Consider the following 26,403-nt stretch of genomic DNA (forward strand, 5'->3'; position numbering starts at 1 on the left):
AAACGAACTCTCATCTGAAGAGGAAATGAGGAAGAGACGTTGGAAGTATATAAGACACACATTGTGGGAATAATTCAATTGCACCACGAGGCAATCCCTGACTTGAAATTGTGAAGGGAAACGAAAATGAGGAACGCAAGAGAATACACCGCTTCGAGAAATAGAAGCGGACAGGAAAAGGGTGAATAGCAACTGGAACGAACTGAAAAAGATTGCCCGGGTTAGAGTTGGGTGGAGAATGCTAGTGAGTGGTCTGTGTTCTTCCATGAGGGGTAACAGACGTAAGTAAGTTGCACTTTGGCTGCTAGTTTGGCCTGAAAACATCATTCACTTCAAAATCCGGCGTTGTTTATTTGTTTCTTGATGACAAGTAAGGGCTACGGTATAAAACTTTCAGATGCTTTCCACTGATCTAAGGCTTTTCTTTTAGTCTGTAGCAAGCGATTTGTATCTCTTAACTTAGGACCTTTATCTGGGTATATGAATTGCATAATACTCTGAATGATATACCTCACTATCTTTCAGTGGTCATCCCCTGTTAGAATCCACTACATTCGTGGCCAAGGAGCGAGTTGAAGATGTTCCCTCATCATCGTGTAATGTCCCTTAGTGTAGTCAAAGTATTGGACGCCTTCGTCCCTCTGAAGTATCTGAAGACTATACCATGGTCGCCACCTCGATTGGTGCGTAGACATGGATATAATTAACTAGAAGCTGGTCATTCATCGGAAACCGTCTGAACTTTGAGGGTTTTTCGTTATTATCCCATCTTGTGGCGCCACCCACATGTCCAGTTACTCCTAAACGTTTAGTGGCTGTGACAAGTCACTCATGGAACCTTACTGTAGGGGTTGAGAGAGATCGCTTAACCGATTGTCTCTGGGGTAATAATGATATCTCTTCTGTATGAGTGCTGAATTTAAAGTTACTCTCGTTATAATTTGGCCCTTCTACATGAGGCATAGCTTGGCTGAAGTAATACCATGTTCCAGCACTTTAGAGTACTTAACCTATTGTCTTTTATCAAGTGCTGCCCTACTTTTGAGTAAGCTGCTCACCGACACTGTAACTTTGAGCAAAATCACAGATGACAACGAATAATCAGAGTCTTGCATAGCGATTGCTATGATAGCTGATTCAGAATATAATAAAAAGATCGATCTTAACAGAAGGCTCATTGAAAGTAGAGGCGTGCACAAAAATGTGCTACAAAATTACTTTGTAGAGTAAAATGGGTAGATGGTATTGATAACACGAAGATGGCGTCAGTCGCATGGATGGGAGCATAATAATCTGACTCGAAATGATACAGAAAAACTGAGAAAACTCACTGTGCGATGGTAAAACTTAAGTGGGTTGTGAATAATTTAAAATGACAATTTATTATCACTATAATGTGAATAATACTGTAATTAGGTGATTGGGCAATGCTGATTCATAGACGTTGCAATATAATGTCGGTATACGTAGTAATGATTCCACAACATAAGGGAGTGATGTGGCCACAATATGATAATGATAACATAACAGTAATGGTAATCATAGTGGATTAATTCACGAAAAAAGAGATGAGAACAGTCGATACACGAACAAAATATAGTTTGGACAGCACAGTGAAATTGACTAATCATGCTGATTAGGCCTGACAAACCGTTCAATATTTAGAAAACGGCCGGCTAGGTGATTGAGCTAGGACTCGGTGACATTACACTGGCACTACAGGATGAATGATATCTTTATTATTGGATTTGTTCAAAGTGAACTCTAGTGACTATAAATGAACCAATAAGTGAAGCCGAATAAACAACCTTAATACGCGTGGATGCATTATTTTAAATACAACAAGATAAATTAAAGATGAAAGTTTACAATGTTTTTATGAATTAATCAAAAAACAGGACAATGACTTATTTCGTATTTCACAACTTGTTCAACATGAAATCCTTGGGAATTTCAGATCTATTTATATTAATCAACGAATCTCGAAGATTCAATCAAAATTTCTACGTACAATCTTTACACCATATATTACAACAGTTAATGTTTGATCTGTAACTGTAGAAAATGAAGTGAGAGTTATCAAAAACAATTAATTGCTTAAAATCTGTTTACTTGTGAGTATACAACAGAGATCTCCAATTGTAAATGTTTACCGATAATTTAAAACCAGTTAGATTGCTTAACAAAGTTGAAGTTTGATTTGTTAAAGGTTTTTGACTAAGAATTTTCGTTCATATGATAAGGTTTCATGTTTGGCAGTTTATTATTTAAAAAAAACTTAAATTAAGGGTAATAGTAAGACAGTTTGTTATGGTTATTGATTACATGTATTTGTAAATCCATAATCTTGATTGTGAGAAAACTCTCAGTCACATATGTAAGCTAATCTAAGTTAGTTAAGTGTCAAATCAGTCAGAAGTTCACATAGGTGTAATTGAACAAAGTGCATAGTTTTTAAATATACTGTGTTTTTGGTAAATATTTTTATGAACATAGTATACGGTGCAAAAGTAGTGTAAGCAATCATCTATACATTTATGTATAATGTAACTGAACTGGAAATGAAATGTCCTTCCTTAAGTATATAGTTCTGATTAAATGGACTGTAGGAAAGAAAGACTGAAATTTAAGAGCACTATTTTTAATTCAACAAAGTTACTCATAAGACTAAGATGCCACTGAATAATCAAACGAGAGAGAAATGTCAGGGACTCGATTTCCTCGAGTAAATAAGCAAAATAAATTCCAAGTATTAACAGAATAAGGTTTGTGGTGCATCCCAGGAAAAGAGCTTATTCAACAAATATCAATACGCAAGGTTATCAATAATATACCAAGAGAGTTAACAGCAAAACCCCAGGTGTCTGTCTACGAGTAAAGCAAAAGGTAACAAATTACAGGTACAATACAAATGGTATATTAAACTACAAGATAGTAACAGTTGTTATGAAATAAACGTTACTTGTAAGCTGCTCTCTGAGATATTAAACCACAAATGAGTTCACTTGATTAATGAAAACTCCTCTGCACGTGATGGCATCAACGGCGTAATGAGAAAGATTGAATCCAATAGTATTATTTAATAATAATCCGGGCCAAAAATCCAACGTAGTGTAGAAAGGCCTAAAAGGACGTTATAACACCATTATAGTCTTCAATCACAGATCGTGGCCAATGAAGCAGAAAGACAGACGGCGGAGATAGCGTTTTTATTTTCCAACCAACGCAGTAGTATATCAGTATATATATCCGAACAATTATAGTCGTTCTTTTTAACGATTGATACAGAAAAACAATAGATATTGAATAAAAATGTGGTTGCATATAAAGTGTGACAAATTAGAGAAAGAAATGTGGCTTTTATTTTGTCGTTACAAAAATCACTGAATATACATGTCACCATAGGCTTTAGTTGAAAGTTATAATGCATATAAGTTCATAACTTATGATACATATAAACTCAAGAGGGAAATATTTCACAACTTTGAGAAAGAGAATACACTTTTACAACGGTCTCAGCCACCCTACCTTTTAATGTGGTAAAACCAACCAGAATCCCAGATATTTATATGAAAATCTTCAACCGTATTTATTAGTCTTTTTCATGTTATTTATTTATCAAGAGATGTCACACATTGATTAGTGACAAGTGCATCACCAGCATAATGTAGTTCGATAAATGAAATTATCATTTTGTTATATCATATATCGATGATGCGATTATTCTTCATTCTCTAACAGTTAAAATGATATTTATGATACTCATTACACAAATTTTATTTCAGATCAAACTTTTATTTGCCTTGTTCTTAACATCCAAGAGCGTAGTTTGTTCAAAAAGTACATTAGATGAGTAATAACGAGTATTATTCCATTCTCAACTTTGGTGATCAAGGAGTAGATAAAAATACAAAAGGGTCTTGTAGGTGGTTTAATTATAAGCTACTATCATCACACTCGATACTTCGATAGCAGAAAACGTTTTCTATGGAATTCACTTGTTATTTCAAATACCAACACTTATTTAATCGATAAGTAATTCAGGGAATCGTATTGATGTCTCAGAACAATAGTGAACAGAAAAATGAACTAGATCTATGAACCATGGATTGTAAAGCATATCCGTTTCTCCAATGTCGAAATATCACTGTATTGTCGACATCTACTCAGGTACATTTTATCTTTGCGTTCTCAATCTTCAAATAAAATGTTTACATTTCTTAATAACCACCTATTAATTGCTAAAAGGTGAACGGTAATTTGCTTCATTACATCAGTGGTTGAAAAATGTAAGACTCATCATCAATGTAAGACGAAGTAGCTCTATCTCGTGCAACAATCCATAGATTGTTCTCAGATTAGTGTATTATTTTAGCCTGTTATTATGAGGAGATATCATCTGCTGTCCCACTGGTTTCCTAACGAATAAACATAATTCACTGAATGAGTTTTTTTTACCAGTAATTGTTATCACCGTTTGACATCAGTTGAATAGACATCAAAAAAGGTGAACAGTTGTTTCGCCTTACCTTCACAGTCACACCAGTTCGTAGCAATTCATGACGAAGCTTTGAAATAAACATCGATAACTACTGATTATAAGTATCTAGGATTGGGAATGCAGGTTAGGTTTAGCCACTAATATATTTCTGAGTATAATATGTTATGCGTTCACAGTGATAAATTTGTCTGAATGGAGATTTGTGGAGATTGTATGAATTTTAATGGTTGAATTCATGAGTCGATCCAAGCTAGACCGCCATTTAAAATCTGGAAGCACTGGACGACCGATTGGGTTTAGACATTAACGCCGCAGAATGCCAGGCAGCTCATTGGTCTAGAGGTTAAGCGTTTGTGCACGAAACTGAAGGACGTGGATTTGAGTCCCGTGAGCGGAATCGTTTATGCGTACTGCTGAGGAGTCCCACACTAGCATGAAATGGCCTTCCAGTGCTTTCAGGTTTTCAGTGGTGGTCTAGATTAGATCGACTCATGAATTCAACCATTCAAATAAATTTATTTGTCGACTATTGAATCACAAGCAAATTAATTTTGCATATTCCTACACATCATGATGGTATCTAAATTTCTCACATCACTTCAAGTCTCACTAACACTCGTTTTATAGAGAACATGATAAATATAAGACATACATACTCCCCTATACATTGACTGTACTAATATAATATTGAATAAAGCCATTAATAATAATTTCAAATACCTGTATTGTAGTTTAGTCATAATACACAGTGCAGCGATGAAAAATTGTTGATAACATTTTTCAGTGTTTTTCTTTAAAATGACACCATTATGATTTGTCCCAACCACACCAACTCTGAAGTACAAACGTGGGTTACTGAAGTGCCAGATACTTTGTATTCAGCATGTATTTCGATGTTGAATGAGAAATAAGGTTTCTCCAACTAATCTTTAAGATTTCGATGAATTATTTCAAATATATGTTTCTCAGGCGACCGTGAATCGATTTTCGTGGTTCATCATTAATTTGCATTCGTTTACTTCAACTTGTTAACTCATGTATGCAAACAAACATCTAAAATGAATCATTTGTTTCGGATAATATGAAGAGACAATGTGATGCAATCAGTTATTGTGTGATGGTGTAATCGGTTATTGTGTTGAAAATGCTGTATGTTGATATTAATTAATCAAGAATTTGGAAGAAATCCTCATATTGTAATTAGTAGAGTGAAAAGTAATTAAAATAGAAATAATAATTTCGATTCATTACATCACCTAAAATTCAAATTGTCTCAAAGACATTTTCAAAATCTTCGATCAATATCTTAGATAACAATTTTCCTCTATAATCTAATCTGTTCATGAACATCTAAACCCCTAACCGGTTCAAGATTTCTCAAACAACTCAAAGTTTTGTCGTTCAATAATCCGGAAACCGGTAAAATAGACTATAAATCGTCTAGTCCTTGAAAATCATCCATGATCTTCATGAAAATAAACGAATTTTTATGAATATTCTCGCTAGTTCATCTATTTATTTTCTTGTTTAAATAAAAGAAATATTTTGTAAAGTTTATTTCAATTAAATGATAAAAGTGAAATAGAGAAATTTCAAATAGCCATAACAGAAGTTATGTCACTTCTTTCAAATACAATCTAAAGTTATGCTTTGAAACAATTAGAAAAGAACAAAAACCTACTTTACTAAATCCATTGAAAGATCAATAAAATTCTGATAAATAAAGAAGGAACGAATTGAGCGAAGAAATTTCTTTTCAATTAGTTTTTCATCATTGCTCTACACTAATATATATACGTTTTACAATAATAATATAATACTCATCGAGTGGATACGTTACGTAATAATTACATAATGACATTTAAATTAACATTGATTAATTGGAAGAAAGAGGATTATTAATATTCAAAGTGATCAAGAAGTTGCTAAGTTGCGTAATGTAAGAAACAAAGAAGTAACAGAATTTTAACGGATGGTCAATAGGATGGTAGTTACGTAAGAATCAAGAGATGAATGTTGAGAAGTTATTAAGTTCAAAAGCAACAGAAATAAAATTACAAAAGTTAAATTCAAAAGCAACGGAAATAAAATTACAAAAGTTAAAAAAATGGAAGAAGTATGAAAAATAGTTCTTTTGAAGGAAATCTTAAACTGATGGCCAGGGCAGGGAAAGTGGTTGTACGAATCTCTTTTGAATGCAAAGGTCAGGTTAGTGAACATGGATTGCGATGGCTTCCGCAATGTGCAAGAGGCGCACTCGTAAACCATGTGGCAAATTAGATGGGATATTGTAGATAACCTTAAAAGCTTTATTCAATTCGACTTGATGACCTGTGTCAACCAAGTGAGAGAGAATAGAACTTTTAATCACTTTTACCTGTCCTTTGTTTAACCACGACGGATGATGTTCAGTAATGCGATGACGGACTTGCCGAATTGTACGCCCAATATAACTGGCTCCACAAGAGCAGTTGAAACGATAGATACACATAGATTTGGCGAATTCAGGCAGTCTGTCTTTGTTATCACTTGATGTATCATCTTTATTCACTAACATTCCACTACAAGAAACAGTTGATTTTATTTGCAATGAACTAACAGAGAGACGCATAGAAACCCCGATTCCAGCATCCGCGATAAAACAGTTAATTCTGAGATGCACAATGAATGCACAATTCCGATTTGACAATGAATACTATAGACAGCTAGATGGAGTTGCCATGGGATCACCATTGGGCCCTCTACTGGCTGATATTTTCAATTCTTGCAAAACTGGAAAACGGACCACTTAAAAACATAATTAGCCATTTACCAACTTATTATCGCTATATAGACGACATCTTCATAGTACTAGAAAAAGAGAATGATAAGGACAATTTACTTAATACATTTAATAACGTTCACCCATCAATTAATTTTACATCAGAAGATGAACAGAACGACAGCATATCATTTCTAGATGTCCAGCTAAAAGAAGAGCAGATGGAACTTTAAAAGGGGTACACAGAAAATCTGCAGCAGGACAATACACTCATTTCTATAGTGCAGTTCCAATCAGATACAAAAGGAACTTGATAAAAATCTTGACACACCGCGCTAGAATGATTTGCTCTGAAGACACCATCGAAGAAGAATTGAATAATATTCGGAACCTACTTAGCATGAATGAGTATCCCATGAAATTCATCGACAAACATATGATGGAGAAGAAAACAAGGACAAAGATACCCACCGTCCATAAGAAGGTACTATTCATAAAACTACAATTCATAAATGACACCATTGAAGAAACCTTGACTCAGAAACTAAGAAGAGCATTGCAAAAAAATTTAATGCTGCCAGATTAAATGCAATCTTCTACAACTATCCCAAGATAAGAACAGCCAACAAAGACAGACTGCCTGAATTCGCCAAATCTATGTGTATCTATCGTTTCAACTGCTCTTGTGGAGCCAGTTATATTGGGCGTACAATTCGGCAAGTCCGTCATCGCATTACTGAACATCATCCGTCGTGGTTAAACAAAGGACAGGTAAAAGTGATTAAAAGTTCTATTCTCTCTCACTTGGTTGACACAGGTCATCAAGTCGAATTGAATAAAGCTTTTAAGGTTATCTACAATATCCCATCTAATTTGCCACATGGTTTACGAGTGCGCCTCTTGCACATTGCGGAAGCCATCGCAATCCATGTTCACTAACCTGACCTTTGCATTCAAAAGAGATTCGTACAACCACTTTCCCTGCCCTGGCCATCAGTTTAAGATTTCCTTCAAAAGAACTATTTTTCATACTTCTTCCATTTTTTTAACTTTTGTAATTTTATTTCCGTTGCTTTTGAATTTAACTTTTGTAATTTTATTTCTGTTGCTTTTGAACTTAATAACTTCTCAACATTCATCTCTTGATTCTTACGTAACTACCATCCTATTGACCATCCGTTAAAATTCTGTTACTTCTTTGTTTCTTACATTACGCAACTTAGCAACTTCTTGATCACTTTGAATATTAATAATCCTCTTTCTTCCAATTAATCAATGTTAATTTAAATGTCATTATGTAATTATTACGTAACGTATCCACTCGATGAGTATTATATTATTATTGTAAAACGTATATATATTAGTGTAGAGCAATGATGAAAAACTAATTGAAAAGAAATTTCTTCGCTCAATTCGTTCCTTCTTTATTTACCAAATGGCAAAATGGGAATTTTCAAAATTCTGATATTCCATCAAATCCATTAGCTCCTATTCAATATTTTTGAATCAAAGCCAATAATAAAATTGTTTGCTCGTTCATTAAATTAAACGAAAAGTCAAACTTCATTTCGATAAATAACACGTAAAATGTGAAAAACTTTATAGATTACGTTCAAAATATTAAATGAAAGTTGTCACCTTCAGTTCGATCCTACAAACACTTATTTTTATGCTCAATATCTTAGTCTTCGAGCAACTGAAACTGCTATTTATTTTAAAAATATTCCCATATTGTGAATTAGAACAACATATATAAGCGAATAATATTTTTTCCGATCAGAGTAAAGCCTAATGAGAATCTAATCGAAAACTATATTGTTCTCTTATATATATTGTTCTAATTTAATATTCATTCGACTGTCGTGACATGTGATTGTCAGTAATATTTATGTAATGACTTTTACCATCTATCTGTTGTCACATGGGTTCAGCGAAAGGATAACTTTTGAGATTGAACATCAGTATTCGAAAAATATAAACTAGAAGAACAGATTAAACTACAATATATGGACGACCTTTGAGCGAAGTTAAAGTGGTCTTCAGAATGCCTATCTAATAAATATGACTAAATGAGGCTTAAAAACCAGTGAGGGGAATTAGAATTGTGACTTACAGTTGGTGGCTACGAATTGACATCAGCTAGATAGTGAGAGCGCTATTTACCGAATGGACGAATGAAGTCCGCGCCAAAATTCATGACCTACTATCTTATATCTGATTGGTTTGTCCATAAATTATAAACTCGATGTCTTCTACAGCTTTTTCTCTCAAAAATATGCAAACATAACCATATAAATCCGTCCATGTCGATAAGAATTTTGTATTCTTGAAAAGATGTGAATACTCAAACATATATTTCAAAGTCATCGAACTGTTTATGTGTATTGTGAGGAATTTATAGTCGATGTTAGAAATGCAGTGTTACGAATTTATAGAGTGATGTAGAAGATTTACCACTGGATACTGCGTTTCACTTTCTATATTGAAACTAAGATACATAATTTTGAATGAGAGGAAAGGGTTCATTGGCAACTGACGTCAAGTCAAAACAGACAGAACTGGATCTTTGATATATTTAAAAGTATTAACTATAATATACGACCAAATAAATTAAATTTTCGTTGAAAATTAAAGCGATTTCCATACTGAAAGAAAGTAACATTTAGATTGTATTTAAATGATAAAAAATAAAAATAAATCATGTCAAACAACTAGCATGATACTAAGCGTTTAACATTAAACTAAGTGTTGCAAATACAATAAAACATATTAAAGAAACACAACAATACTGCTTACAACAGTAATTTAATGTCTTTTCGTAGTCACGTCTGAAATGTACAAAAATTAGTGTCAACTCAATAATTGTGACATAATTCCAGTATCACATGAAACTAATCCATGAAGAGTTTACTGCAATGCGTTATCATCGAATTCATCAGATTACTCTAATAATCATTATTAGGAGCAAAACTAGAGCAAACACATGTCTGCACATTGAACTGTAAAACAGATGAATTACACATAAGTGATTTTCGTCAATATACGACCACCGGAAGTGAAAACGATCAGTAAGGTAACGTATTTCGATTTCAGCAAACTGATTTGCGACACTTCAATGTCATTGAACAACAAACACGGAGAATGTGTTGACAATGTGGCACTCAAACTATATAAGAAGAAAGAATTGGATGTGGCAACAGAACACGATAAACCATCAACAAACATAATGCATGTAAGTCCACAGTTAACGATGTGTACATAGAACTAACTTGATAACTGACACGATTCGAATGTACTTCTTCACAATCTTCTTCTCATACTTGTAAATGATGCCTGTATATTTTCCATTTCATTCACTTGTCATCCGAATTTATTTCATCATAATAATGCCTCACTGTGGTGACACACAAATTACTACACAATCTATCACTAATACAATTTATCATGTTCTTGCCACAGCTACCACAGAATCTATCCTTATTCACATTTCACTTCAGGTCCAATATCTGTTTGTCATTTTCCTGATAACCCTGGATGTGATTTGCTCACAACGTCCACAAGGTGAGTGGAAATCAGTAAATTTTCATTCTCAACCTTGTTGATAACTGACCGTATTAGAATGCGGAAGAGTCTTGCAAGTAGTATTCCTTATGATTACTCCCATCACACTTGTGTGAATGCAGTATACTGACGTGTATGCATTTGCGATCAGAACATTTGATAAGTCCAATTTGACTGTGATTTTGAATAATGAGGGAAACGTAATAGTATATTTGTAATAAGTTGTTCTTCCGGATTTCCCGTGGAGGTCTAACTAGGATCGATTCGCGATTTAAAAACTATGGAAATTCGATGAACTACACAAAACATTTTATGGATAATAATCACGCGCTCACTAGTGGCTAGTTGTAAAACTCAACTCATAGGATGCTAGTAAGAAGCAGTGATCAGTGGAGTTCGACCATTTTGGATAGGAAAGTTGTCCACCAGGTGATGGAAGATGGTTGCAAAATATCGTGAATTCATTAAACTTCAACATTATCACCGTAGGATGTCGGAACACTGGTCTAGAAGTGAGACACTCACACGTGAGACCGAAGGTAATTTTTTATTCCAAGGTGTATGGTCATGAATGATTACTGCTGAGATGTGCTATAGTGGGATGAAACGGACATCCAGTGATACAAGTCTTTTCAACGCTGGTCCAACCAAGATTAGTTCGTGACTTAAAAACTACTAAAGTGGAACTTTTGCTTTGTAGACAATGGATAATTGCTGATGACATGTATTTCTTGGATAGTTCTACAAATCTCAGTCACACTTTTAGTGAGTACTGAATGGAGAATAAATACACTGAGTATTTTTCTCTCTAAAGACAACCAGGTATTCTCTGTAGAGCATTGTCACTTTTCGGTTTATGAACTTGGAATACTACTAAAACTGCCTGATTTATTTCTCAAGTGATCAAACACTCAAGACATACTAGTGAGATATAGGCGGATTCAGGCGTTAAACGTTAGGACTACTCACTGTTATATTTCTAAATATTATACATCATTCATTTCTGGTTGGAAAGTTGTTCTTTGAATGTGAAGTCACAAAGAAGTTAATTTTTAGTAACCCAACACAACAAAACGATAGTCAGATTCATCGTATCACTGCATTGCATGTTAACTTGCAATCTCACTCCTCCTATAAGGAACATTCCAAGTGCATTATTTATGAGCCATAATATATTCTTCAAAACAGTATAGAAACTATTAGAAGAGGAACTGGTATGTTGCCGTCCACAGCAAACAATAAATCGTTCTTTATACATGGAATCATTCAGCTCACAGAATACACATCCAATGAAGCATAAAACTGCTCGGCACCCAATCCTATTCCTCAGCACAATCGATAAGACATTATCGGAATCTGAATATTGACAATGACTGTTGTGAATATTCTACTTGCTTGCTCACCTCTATTTGTCTCTTTTCTTTGTTTGTCTACACTGAAATATGTTTTCTAGCTAATCCAGGTCTATCAGAAAAAGATAAAAAGATTTGGCATTGCTTAAAAAGACTCCAGAATTTCAAAAAGTCAAAGCAAAAATTATGGCCCTATTAGATGAGAAAATAGACAAATTTGTTCTGGATCAAATACGTAACAAGTAGTAAATTATTCTCTAATGAACTGCAAAATGCATGGATCTGTAATACACTACTCAACAAATGTTGTTTTACATTGATCTATTTCTTTATTAAAACGATTTGAAACTTCGATTTATTTACTGATATACATTGGCTGTGAGTTGGTTGTAATAGTTCATTGTTCAGGTGATAATTAGAAGTGTTCGAATTCATGTACGAACTAAGAATTCGTGAATTAGTGCAATTTGAGATAGGAAGAACTAAATGAACACGAATAAAAGTATTGTATTTGGAATTCGTAATCAGTGCGTAATCAAGTACTAATGAATCAGTAGCAAGTGCAAACACCATAATATCACACCAGTGTCTTAGATGTGATGTGATAGTTTCGATTGTACCTAGACAATCCATTAATTTTTTGAATGTAGTCATATCCAGTAGATGAAACTTAACCATATCAAAACTCAAACCACAATAAAACTGCACAGTTCATCCACTTTGAAATGATGATATGGAGACTTCTTTACAAACAGTCTATACGTCAATAGAGAATTGTGAATTTATTACTGAATTAAGTAATAAAACACAGAACACTTTAATGCTCACACTAAATGTACAATGAGACGTTTTATAGATAAACTATTTGACCGTTATTATACTTACCGATTTGTTGAATACACTGGAAACCTTGGATTTATTATGAGTGATTATTATGAGAATATGGAAAAGTGATCTCGAGATATATTCAGACTTGCACTCACTGTTCATTTATTAGTTCACCGAACATCCATAAAGATTTTATATCCATATTTTCATTCATGTCATTTTCTGAAATGCGAAATCTTTAATAATATTACTATCAATAAGAGAATCAATACAATTTGTATTTCGGCCGGCTAACTAATTGAATATTCGTTCATCAGTTTGTTATTTTTTGAACTGAATAACTATTTAAGTCAAGTGTGTTGAATTTCCTATTTTGTTTAGTATATTGAGTTTATAGGTTTCAGTGTCAATGTTCGATTTGATAGTTTCAGATAAATTGACTATTGGTTAGAAAATTAATATTTACCCTGTGGAAGTGGCTTTCTTTAAGTCTCGAAATGCTGGAAATACAATTTTTCTACTCGCTGGATATAAGGATTATATATTTGTTGTATGGCATAGTTCTTGTAGATAGTTATCATTAATTTTTCCCGTAATACTGTACATCTGCTGAAGTGAATGTCACTAAATGAGGTCGAGTTATCTGCGACGTTAATGCTTAGTAGTTAGCATCTCTTTTTTTCAAAGAATACCGTCAAATGTTTTTCACAGATTTGGCATGCTTTTGAGTCTACATTATCTTTCTTAATATCATCTGAGTAATCATGTTTCCAGGAGCAGCATCGAGTACTACATTTGGCATCTGATATATGAATCACTAGTAGCTGGAATATAATATGTATTTACAAACTGACATTGATCATTGCCGTAAATGCTATGCCATAACTCACATTGTTTTTCTAGGGAAATCTCTGCCAGTTCGTTTTGTGATGAATTTTGTATTTGGAATTCAAAATCATGCAGTAATCAAGTACAAAAAAATTATTAGTTCATACAGACACCACAAGTAGTCTTTAATCTTTGACATTTATCGCCATCGGTCTCAAATAATTAGCATTTCTGAAATACAATCCATTGCAGTTTTTCCGCCTTTAGATAAACAAAATGAAAACCATTGAGCATTGCACATCTAATTATGGAGAATTTATGGTTACGTTATCCAAGTGCAAACCAATTAAACACTTAGTGATATTGCTTCTTTTCTATCATATAACTAAGTTAACCTAAACTTACAGTACACATTCAGTCTTTATATAACACTTGGAAAGCCTCCAAAATGTTTCTATTCATCTTTCACAAACCACTTTTATCAGTACCAGACAATCAGACTAACAAATAATCAATTTTGACAGGTAGTTTTTCAAAGTATGAATAAGTGGTCACTGTTTAACTGTGAGATCATAAGCATTTAGTTTTAAATTATATTTCTGAATCGTGACGTTAAAGGCAATTAAATGAATTTTCTAGGTGATAAGTGGACTTTTGTGACACGTTACTTATGATATAAATTAGTAATAAATCAACATTACTCAAACGAGACACAACAATATATGAATGGTATAATATTTGAAGTACTTATTCACTACAACTTAACTAAAAAGTAGTAAGTCCCAATATGAATTATTGTAGCGACAATTCCTAGTTGATCGGTTTTCCTTTCAAATGATGAATAATATTTGGTTCTAAATTAAAAACACCTATTGATTTTTACTTGTGGAATAAAATACAGTTACAGCTGTAAGAACATTTAATGTATTTACAGAGAAGCAGTATACATCAATACAGCGAACAAAGGATGGGAGTGATTTTATCTTGAGAATAGATTGTGATAGACTATTCCAGAGTCTGGGAAATTTACTGGTGAAGCAATTCATAAAGAGAGACGATTTAGAACATGTATATTTCAGTAATGAGGAGTTACGGATGCCGTAACTAGTAATTTCTCCTTATTGAATTACTTCAGTGGGTGTAAAGGATAGTGTAATAGATATTTTGAAGAGAAAGATTACAATGAGTTTGAGTCCCCTCTTCCATTAAGAGTCCAGTTCAAGTTTATTACACTTGGACTTATAATTTAAGATGCACCCAGTCCCAGGAATGAGAATGGTAAATAGTCTCTGAACGGGTTCCAATCTTAATTAATCCTTTATGCGAACACTACTAAGAATAAACGCACAGTATTCTAGGAGCGGTCGAACACATTTTATACATCGAACTACGTGACTCATTGTTATAGAAGTTACGAATTCTGCAACCCATAAGACGGTGAAACTTGGAGGTCTGTTTCAACACCTGTTTTGTAATGGACAAATCGTAGGAGTACCTACATCCCAAGTCTAATACTTAGATAATACCTTACTATCTATGGTAAGATATAAATTGAGGGATATATTACCGAAGCACATCCATCCAGATTTACCTGTGTTAAGCTTCAGTTTCTATGTTGAGCACTACTGCACTACCTTATTAAGCTTCATACTGATGCAATTCCGCATATTGTTCAGCTCATGAGAAGAAAATTAATACACTACTTTAAGATTATCTGCATACAGAAGAAGCTTACTCATACAAAAGCAATCGTAAATATCATTTATACGAACTGAAAAGAGTAAAGGGTCTATAACACTACCTTATATTACAGCACTTCTGACTGGAATAGCATCCGAAAAGGAAGACTTGATTTTGACTGTTTGATGTCAATGGCTAAGAAAGGAATTTAATTTGACCCCGGAAGAGGAGAGTTTACCCATAAGAAGCGGGTAGTTAACCATGTCAATAGCTTTAGAAATGCCAAAGTATAGCAATAATGCTAGTTATCCTCAGTTTTGTTGAGTAAAGCCTAAATCACCGAAGTCAAACTGACAGGTCATACAATATCGAATTTTAAGAAATCCATGTTGACAATCATTGATAAATTTTTCGGTCAGTAAATAGTTGGAGAGTTCTTCACCAACAACTTTTCCCATAATCCAGGAGATAACTGAAGTAATATTTATGGGCCGATAATTTTTTCAAAGATAAGGATAAGTCCCTGTTTTCAGAAAGAGAGAGTAAACAGCTTTAGAAGAAGAATTGGAATAACCGGTCCACCATATTTGTAGATAAAGAATAAAATCTCGTCTACTCCATAACCGCTTGAAACATTAAGGGAGTTTATAGCGCTAATAATTTTTAGGTTATGTGAAGGAGATAGTTTTCATTGAGTTACTGGTCACATGCATAACTTCTGAAACGGTGCCATTTAAGAATCGATTATTATTCTCAAAAATACCATTGTGAAGGTTTGCAGTGGTTTTAGAGTCATTTAATAAAGTGCCAGTAACCGTAGGACACGTTGGTTTCTTGCAGTCTGTTTAGTATTAGGCCTGCTTACACGAAGGTTGTGGTGATCGTTCTGTGCGTCATTTTTGCAAAGTATATTTCTTTGATTTAGAAAGTGGGTTACTGGCAAGTCGCTGGGATGATGAAATGGTGGATCGACCAGTTCTTGCTCATATAATCACCCCTACGATTAGTAGAGTCAAACCTGCTGTCGAGAAGTATATTTTTGTTCGTTTGAGCTTTTGCAATAGTTTTGGTACTAGTTTTGGAACCAGACACTTCCTTATATACTTTTTTATTTTAACTGTGTTTTGGAGAACTTTCATGTTAGAACTAGGTATTTGGGTATGCGCTTCTGATGTTAAGTCAAATCTATGTCTACACTAGGTATACATTAGTTATCTAAAGTCTCTACAGGCTTAAGTGGCAAGTTAGCATTCGTTATTGATAAATCAGAGTGTTGGCTGACAGGCGATATGTTAGTCACATCAGTGGATTTTGGTGATGAGGCAATGGGATTGTTGTAAATTCGACATCATTATTTTCGTTTAAGGTATGCTCTTGCGTAGGTCTTTGATTGGTGGTTTTATCTGAGAAGGTACGAACATTCTTAAACTTTGTAAGTTCTCAGATTAACCGTTCAGATTCCTTCGGTTGTTCAGCTAATATATGTCAATCCAACCTAAACAAAATAGGGCACGCGAACGTCTGGTGCTTTTCATTAAGGTAAATAAATTGACACATACTATTTTAAGAGTTAGCTGCTTTCAGTATCAAATTACCCACAGCTTTAAACGTGATTTTTTCAGGTATGTTATAAATGTTCACGTTATTTTGAGGGATCATCCTCTCAGTAACTTCTCCAGAAATAAAACCGATAACAGGTGTTACTTTGATAATGTCTCCAAGACCCACAGGAACTACGTCCTTAGATTATAGTAGATTAAGGAGTGGTGATGCTTTGAGTCCTTACTTATGACCACCATACGTTGATGAAGAGCTCTCAAGCGATTCCCCTTTAAATGACTTCAGTCTACAACTCATGTCGCTTGATCGCTTATACATACGGCCTAATTCACCATTTGTCATACCGATGCTAGTAGATCTTGCTGTAAAATTGATTATTAAATTAGATCCTAAGTCATTCAGCAGCATGTGTACCAAAAGTCCGGTCCTAAGATTAACGATTTCTAAATCATCTACTGGGCATGAAGTGTACGCATTAAAAGAATTGTTTATATGTGACGTATAAGGGCTTTACCAAGATGGTTTTGTCGATAGGCAACCGACTTTGATATTAGTGTTAATCCTAAAGCTGTATAAATACTAGGATAAAATAATAACTATATACAGTGTAAAAGATATCGCATAATTAAAAACAGAAACTCATTAAATTGAACAGTGTAACTAAGAAGATAGGAGTGATCCGAAGCTAGAAATCTTGTATGTTTATCGCAACATGTGTATTTAAAAACCATCCAAACAACTCTAAAAAATGTTTATTATGCAATTCCGTACTACATGGATGAACTATACTATCCTTTTCTTAATACCTTATGTTTTTAAACTTGACGGTAGTCTGATTCATATCCATCTGAATTATTGAATGTGAGGTGGTCAATCTGAAGTGTAGTTATTTATTCTTAGGCATTCCGAAAGGAACATTAAAACCACTTCAACGAATTTTCGTAATCAATAACCATGTATCAATCTGTCAAGAGAACCTAGAGTGATGGCTTGATGATTACAAGTGGAACAAAAATTAATTCGAACAGTTTATTTTACCATTCAGGTCTGTCGACTTATTTAAACATCTCAAATTTTAAATTTACGGAATGTTAGATATATTTGTTGCTGATAGATTCTGATTCGAACATTAATCTGCTGTCAATCTCAGAATATAAAATCGTTTCAATAATTTAAAAAATGAAAATGGTTCAGCAAAAAGATCCATTTCTATTTAGGAGTAAATCCACACATCATAAGAAGATCAAAAAGTCTTCATGTCAAACACAACCGAAAACATAATGTAAATGGTTGTGTGAGTAATTTTTTAAAATATATTTTTGATTTAACAACTGCTATTGTCATAAGTGAAGCAGTAAGGCATTCACTAATGACAAAGTAATGAATTTAAACTTTGAAACGTTTACCGGTGTTTGTGTACCCTGAAAACCAAACACAACGTTCTTAAAGATAATTTAGATATAGATCTACTGAATTCGATTGTCAATCTATAAGACTTAAGAGCTAAGGGTAGTTATAGTGATTTACATGCTTTTCCGAAAAACAAATGATCATCATAAAAATTAAGAAGTATTTATAAAATATTGGGGATAATGCAACAATCAACCATAAGTATTTTTCGCGTTATCGTGTAGTCAAACCCCAAATTGACAGTAGTATTTGATATATGATATCTACTAAATAATAAAACTATATAAAGTGTTGAAATCAAAGAACCCAAACTCTCAAAACTCTACAATGATTAGAAAATAAAGTTATGAAAGTGAAACACCACAACACTGCTTACAACAGTAATTTAATGTCTTTTCGTAGTCACGTCTGAAATGTACAAAAATTAGTGTCAACTCAATAATTGTGACATAATTCCAGTATCACATGAAACTAATCCATGAAGAGTTTACTGCAATGCGTTATCATCGAATTCATCAGATTACTCTAATAATCATTATTAGGAGCAAAACTAGAGCAAACACATGTCTGCACATTGAACTGTAAAACAGATGAATTACACATAAGTGATTTTCGTCAATATACGACCACCGGAAGTGAAAACGATCAGTAAGGTAACGTATTTCGATTTCAGCAAACTGATTTGCGACACTTCAATGTCATTGAACAACAAACACGGAGAATGTGTTGACAATGTGGCACTCAAACTATATAAGAAGAAAGAATTGGATGTGGCAACAGAACACGATAAACCATCAACAAACATAATGCATGTAAGTCCACAGTTAACGATGTGTACATAGAACTAACTTGATAACTGACACGATTCGAATGTACTTCTTCACAATCTTCTTCTCATACTTGTAAATGATGCCTGTATATTTTCCATTTCATTCACTTGTCATCCGAATTTATTTCATCATAATAATGCCTCACTGTGGTGACACACAAATTACTACACAATCTATCACTAATACAATTTATCATGTTCTTGCCACAGCTACCACAGAATCTATCCTTATTCACATTTCACTTCAGGTCCAATATCTGTTTGTCATTTTCCTGATAACCCTGGATGTGATTTGCTCACAACGTCCACAAGGTGAGTGGAAATCAGTAAATTTTCATTCTCAACCTTGTTGATAACTGACCGTATTAGAATGCGGAAGAGTCTTGCAAGTAGTATTCCTTATGATTACTCCCATCACACTTGTGTGAATGCAGTATACTGACGTGTATGCATTTGCGATCAGAACATTTGATAAGTCCAATTTGACTGTGATTTTGAATAATGAGGGAAACGTAATAGTATATTTGTAATAAGTTGTTCTTCCGGATTTCCCGTGGAGGTCTAACTAGGATCGATTCGCGATTTAAAAACTATGGAAATTCGACGAACTACACAAAACATTTTATGGATAATAATCACGCGCTCACTAGTGGCTAGTTGTAAAACTCAACTCATAGGATGCTAGTAAGAAGCAGTGATCAGTGGAGTTCGACCATTTTGGATAGGAAAGTTGTCCACCAGGTGATGGAAGATGGTTGCAAAATATCGTGAATTCATTAAACTTCAACATTATCACCGTAGGATGTCGGAACACTGGTCTAGAAGTGAGACACTCACACGTGAGACCGAAGGTAATTTTTTATTCCAAGGTGTATGGTCATGAATGATTACTGCTGAGATGTGCTATAGTGGGATGAAACGGACATCCAGTGATACAAGTCTTTTCAACGCTGGTCCAACCAAGATTAGTTCGTGACTTAAAAACTACTAAAGTGGAACTTTTGCTTTGTAGACAATGGATAATTGCTGATGACATGTATTTCTTGGATAGTTCTACAAATCTCAGTCACACTTTTAGTGAGTACTGAATGGAGAATAAATACACTGAGTATTTTTCTCTCTAAAGACAACCAGGTATTCTCTGTAGAGCATTGTCACTTTTCGGTTTATGAACTTGGAATACTACTAAAACTGCCTGATTTATTTCTCAAGTGATCAAACACTCAAGACATACTAGTGAGATATAGGCGGATTCAGGCGTTAAACGTTAGGACTACTCACTGTTATATTTCTAAATATTATACATCATTCATTTCTGGTTGGAAAGTTGTTCTTTGAATGTGAAGTCACAAAGAAGTTAATTTTTAGTAACCCAACACAACAAAACGATAGTCAGATTCATCGTATCACTGCATTGCATGTTAACTTGCAATCTCACTCCTCCTATAAGGAACATTCCAAGTGCATTATTTATGAGCCATAATATATTCTTCAAAACAGTATAGAAACTATTAGAAGAGGAACTGGTATGTTGCCGTCCACAGCAAACAATAAATCGTTCTTTATACATGGAATCATTCAGCTCACAGAATACACATCCAATGAAGCATAAAACTGCTCGGCACTCAATCCTATTCCTCAGCACAATCGATAAGACATTATCGGAATCTGAATATTGACAATGACTGTTGTGAATATTCTACTTGCTTGCTCACCTCTATTTGTCTCTTTTCTTTGTTTGTCTACACTGAAATATGTTTTCTAGCTAATCCAGGTCTATCAGAAAAGATAAAAAGATTTGGCATTGCTTAAAAAGACTCCAGAATTTCAAAAGTCAAAGCAAAAATTATGGCCCTATTAGATGAGAAAATAGACAAATTTGTTCTGGATCAAATACGTAACAAGTAGTAAATTATTCTCTAATGAACTGCAAAATGCATGGATCTGTAATACACTACTCAACAAATGTTGTTTTACATTGATCTATTTCTTTATTAAAACGATTTGAAACTTCGATTTATTTACTGATATACATTGGCTGTGAGTTGGTTGTAATAGTTCATTGTTCAGGTGATAATTAGAAGTGTTCGAATTCATGTACGAACTAAGAATTCGTGAATTAGTGCAATTTGAGATAGGAAGAACTAAATGAACACGAATAAAAGTATTGTATTTGGAATTCGTAATCAGTGCGTAATCAAGTACTAATGAATCAGTAGCAAGTGCAAACACCATAATATCACACCAGTGTCTTAGATGTGATGTGATAGTTTCGATTGTACCTAGACAATCCATTAATTTTTTGAATGTAGTCATATCCAGTAGATGAAACTTAACCATATCAAAACTCAAACCACAATAAAACTGCACAGTTCATCCACTTTGAAATGATGATATGGAGACTTCTTTACAAACAGTCTATACGTCAATAGAGAATTGTGAATTTATTACTGAATTAAGTAATAAAACACAGAACACTTTAATGCTCACACTAAATGTACAATGAGACGTTTTATAGATAAACTATTTGACCGTTATTATACTTACCGATTTGTTGAATACACTGGAAACCTTGGATTTATTATGAGTGATTATTATGAGAATATGGAAAAGTGATCTCGAGATATATTCAGACTTGCACTCACTGTTCATTTATTAGTTCACCGAACATCCATAAAGATTTTATATCCATATTTTCATTCATGTCATTTTCTGAAATGCGAAATCTTTAATAATATTACTATCAATAAGAGAATCAATACAATTTGTATTTCGGCCGGCTAACTAATTGAATATTCGTTCATCAGTTTGTTATTTTTTGAACTGAATAACTATTTAAGTCAAGTGTGTTAGATTTCCTATGTTGTCTAGTATAATTAGTCAGAAGGGAATATCAATAAACTTCCGTCGTTTTTGAAGGAAATGTATCTGTGCTAATAATAGGAATTGTATTTTAAGTTTAATAACCTATGTTCGACAATATGTTGCTTTCTAAATGCTAATTGTTGCTTCGAGACTGGACTCCCTTAATGTATAACCTAGTGATAGAGGATCAAGTAGTTGAGTGAATCGATTGCTTCCCGTATGTTAGAAGTCTCATCAGACTTGTTATTTTGTTATCTTACGTAATTACTGAACGTATGGGGAAATTCCTCCTGGTCCTTACCAAATTGCATCACTTGTGATGTAAATGAGACGTACATTTGTCAACCAAAGTTTGAGTGTACTGGACAATAGTTCTCACTGTCGACGTGATATATGTTCATTGAAAGGTCAATACATGTATAGGGTACCGGTTCTCGATTTTCAATGTCTTCGAAACACTGCTAGGTTTTCGTGGAACAACCGAGTGAACAGTGCTGTGGTTAGTAATAGGGTACCAGACAAAAGTACTAAATCGGTCGATGGGTTGGCGGATCCTCATGAACTGAGATGCTCGAGGCAAACGTTAAGTTCTCCTAATCATCGTCTACCTCGAAGTACGACTTCAACTAGTGTAGAAGCAGATTGAAAGAAAGTTGCGGATGGTTAAACCGGGACGTATCATCAGCCGATGAAGTCAATAATCGTCAATCTGAGCCATGTTGAAAGATTCCGTCTACATGGTTGGGGTTCGAGTTATAACGGAGATTGGTGATCGGAGTGATTGCGTTGTTCATGGTCGTACAGTTGGATTCATTCTCTGTCTTACTTTCGATCTCGAGTCCCAGTATTCCTTCAGGCGTACATTTTCATTTCCTTTTATCAAGACGTATTTTCATTGTATATATTTTTTTATTTCAGCTATTGCTACATTATTTTGACTCGTTCATAACTAGTCCCGTTGTTTTCATCTGGCCGTGCTTATTTGGTACGGCAATATTACCTAGTACACCCTTTTAACGGGTTCCACTTTTCTTATGTCTGATTGGGAATAACTAATGCTTATCTCTAATCACACAACATTCCGGATTATATTTTACATTGTACGAAGTATACAAGGATTTTCCCAGAAATAATTTCAACATCTGAAGTATTACTAGCTAATAAATAACACATTTATCAATTAGAAATCGGCTACAGCAAGCAATTTCAAAAGTCAGTGAATCTGTGTTTGGTAAATCAGATAACATGTCAAGCTATGGTTGTCGACTAAAGTGAACTTTTACAAGCCACAAGTATATTACCAAATTTTAAAGTTTTGTGATAGTGAGCATTATGGAAACTATAAGCGCTTTTGAAATATATTTCTTTGGTATTTCGAATTATTTGAATTGTATTATGAACTAAGAATCCCCGAAATAACGCAATTTAATCAAGAAGTACGAGATAAGCACAAACGAATGTATTGTATTTAGAATTCGAAATCAAGCATTCCACAAGTACAATAAAAAACACTAGTTAATTCAAACACCACAATTTTACAAAGTAATAACGTGCTTTAATGTCAAAAATTATTCGTGAAACTCTCCTTCTTTTTCAGATTGTGTGATAAATAGCATGTAGTAAATCTTTTCAAATCGTCTTTAACTACAGATTACAATCCTTGAGTTTGTAATATCATCATTCAATATATCATCCAAGATTTTATAGACACCAAATTAATTGTATTAAGCATTCATAACAACAAAATGAAATCCAAATGATAAAAGCCACTAAAAATTGTACAAGTAGAAACTTCGGAACTTATGAAAGTTTACATCTATGTAGATAATACAAATAGTATAGTTTTGAAATACTCAGACTTTATAATAATGATCGAAGTATTTTATCATCATATAGTGACTTTAAAAAAACATTGATGTATTATTAAAAGTTAAGCATCCCTGAAATTATGTTACCTATCCAAACAACTTTGTACCACAGTTGATATTTCACTCGTCAATGAAGCTTTAGATTTAGACATTCATTGTGAAACTGAATACTTAAATTAAAGAGAAGACAATATACTAAATAGTAGAAATTTTGGTAAAATGAAGGTAAAGCCGTCATGATAATCAGAAACTATGGTAACAAAACTAATGTGTAGTTTATTTAATAATGTTATAATTGTAATAATAATGTAGGCTTATTATTTAAAATTAGTCGGAACACAATAAATTTAAAGGCAAACACACTTCTCTGTGTTGTATGGAACGTAACTCATGTTAATTGAATATCATATTAGTTAGAAGTTCACAAAAGAACTATTATTCAGTTTTAAGGCCCACCTATTAGTACACTTGATAATTCAAAATACAAAAATCAAAGAACATAAATATTGACAAGTATTTTCAGAATTGACAATAATGCAAATGAAATGACAGTAAAATATAATGTTGATTTCACAAAATACTGGAAATGAAATGTTTAATATTTCAGTAGAATAATCCATTACACTTAACTGTCATTGAGTGACAAATAAGGAGAAAGTATTAACAATAAGGACACTCAGACTATATAAGAAGAAAGAATTGAATGTGGCAACAGAACACGATAAACCATCAACAAACATAATGCATGTAAGTCCACAGTTAACGATGTGTACATAGAACTAACTTGATAACTGACACGATTCGAATGTACTTCTTCACAATCTTCTTCTCATACTTGTAAATGATGCCTGTATATTTTCCATTTCATTCACTTGTCATCCGAATTTATTTCATCATAATAATGCCTCACTGTGGTGACACACAAATTACTACACAATCTATCACTAATACAATTTATCATGTTCTTGCCACAGCTACCACAGAATCTATCCTTATTCACATTTCACTTCAGGTCCAATATCTGTTTGTCATTTTCCTGATAACTCTGGATGTTATTTTATCTCAAGCCGCAACAGGTGAGTGATAAATAATACTATTTTATTGAAAATGCTGAGAAAGGAGGGTATAAGTACAAAAAGGTTTCTCCCTGGTACTGATATGGCAGACACTTTGTATTCAGCATGTATTTCGATGTTGAATGAGAAATAAGGTTTCTCCAACTAATCTTTAAGATTTCGATGAATTATTTCAAATATATGTTTCTCAGGCGACCGTGAATCGATTTTCGTGGTTCATCATTAATTTGCATTCGTTTACTTCAACTTGTTAACTCATGTATGCAAACAAACATCTAAAATGAATCATTTGTTTCGGATAATATGAAGAGACAATGTGATGCAATCAGTTATTGTGTGATGGTGTAATCGGTTATTGTGTTGAAAATGCTGTATGTTGATATTAATTAATCAAGAATTTGGAAGAACTCCTCATAGTGTAATTAGTAAATTGCAAAGTTATCTCCAAGATAATGGTAGTTACACTATTTTCAGTTATTTTATGTATTTGGTAAGTATCAGAAAGTCGTGCTGGATGTTATTTTCAGTTGAAATATTTCATTTTTGTATAGTCGTTTTAAGACACTATTCATCAATGTTTCTCTCCTTAATCCCAAATGAATCTCTCCCTACGATACATGTTATATTCTCCTAATCCTTTCATTTGCTGAAATGTAGCATGGTTAGTTTGATCATGAATATCATACACTTGAATCGTATTATTGTTTCAATAACTTTTTACTTTGTATACTTCGAAAAATCGATATACATTTAGCATAAACACATCGTCAAGTATTTCACTCAAAATTCGACTATCAACAATGATTGTTATGGGTTATTTTTTATTTAGTTGATCACTTTAGTTCTTTTTTTATATGAGAAATTCTGTTTTCCACATAATTCAGGTCCTTCTGAAGATGAAGTAGTAGAAAAATTTGAAGAAATTAAAGCAACAAAAGAATTTCAAAAAGCTAAAGAAAAAGTTATAGAATCATTATCAGATAGGATTGATAAATATGTTCTGGACCACTTTCGTAAAAATCAATAAACCTACTCAAAGTCAATTGAATAATAATGATAATAATAATTAATATCTTGTGTTTTAATGATAACATTAATATTAATTCGTCTTTTAAAATAAACAAATAACCGTTTGTTTGCTTTTTGAGTGATTAAAACAAAAATTTGATTTTAATAAATCATACTTAAATGTTACACCATTATTGTTGTTGGAAATTATTCAAATATGGGCATGTGTTTCACTTTACTTAAGTTCCATTTACCTGATATTGTAGTGAACAGAAC

The 26,403-nt window shown here is 33.3% G+C and overlaps 2 protein-coding genes across 2 annotated transcripts; both read left to right on the forward strand.

Moving 5' to 3' along the window:
- Positions 1 to 10,377: 10,377 nt before the first annotated feature.
- On the forward strand, positions 10,378 to 12,374 carry MS3_00010624 (uncharacterized protein; the record flags this gene model as incomplete). Its single annotated transcript, XM_051219010.1, has 3 exons — positions 10,378 to 10,494; positions 10,760 to 10,823; positions 12,277 to 12,374. 3 exons carry the CDS (start codon positions 10,378 to 10,380, stop codon positions 12,372 to 12,374), a joined length of 279 nt encoding a protein of 92 aa, XP_051069478.1.
- Positions 12,375 to 19,176: 6,802 nt separating this feature from the next.
- Positions 19,177 to 26,146, forward strand: MS3_00010623 (uncharacterized protein; the record flags this gene model as incomplete). Its single annotated transcript, XM_051219009.1, has 4 exons — positions 19,177 to 19,293; positions 24,695 to 24,790; positions 25,056 to 25,119; positions 26,004 to 26,146. The coding sequence occupies 4 exons, from the start codon at positions 19,177 to 19,179 to the stop codon at positions 26,144 to 26,146; spliced, it is 420 nt and encodes a 139-aa protein (XP_051069479.1).
- Positions 26,147 to 26,403: the final 257 nt, after the last annotated feature.

The sequence above is a fragment of the Schistosoma haematobium genome, chromosome 3 (assembly GCF_000699445.3).
Source record: "Schistosoma haematobium chromosome 3, whole genome shotgun sequence".
In the NCBI taxonomy this organism is placed as follows: domain Eukaryota; kingdom Metazoa; phylum Platyhelminthes; class Trematoda; order Strigeidida; family Schistosomatidae; genus Schistosoma; species Schistosoma haematobium.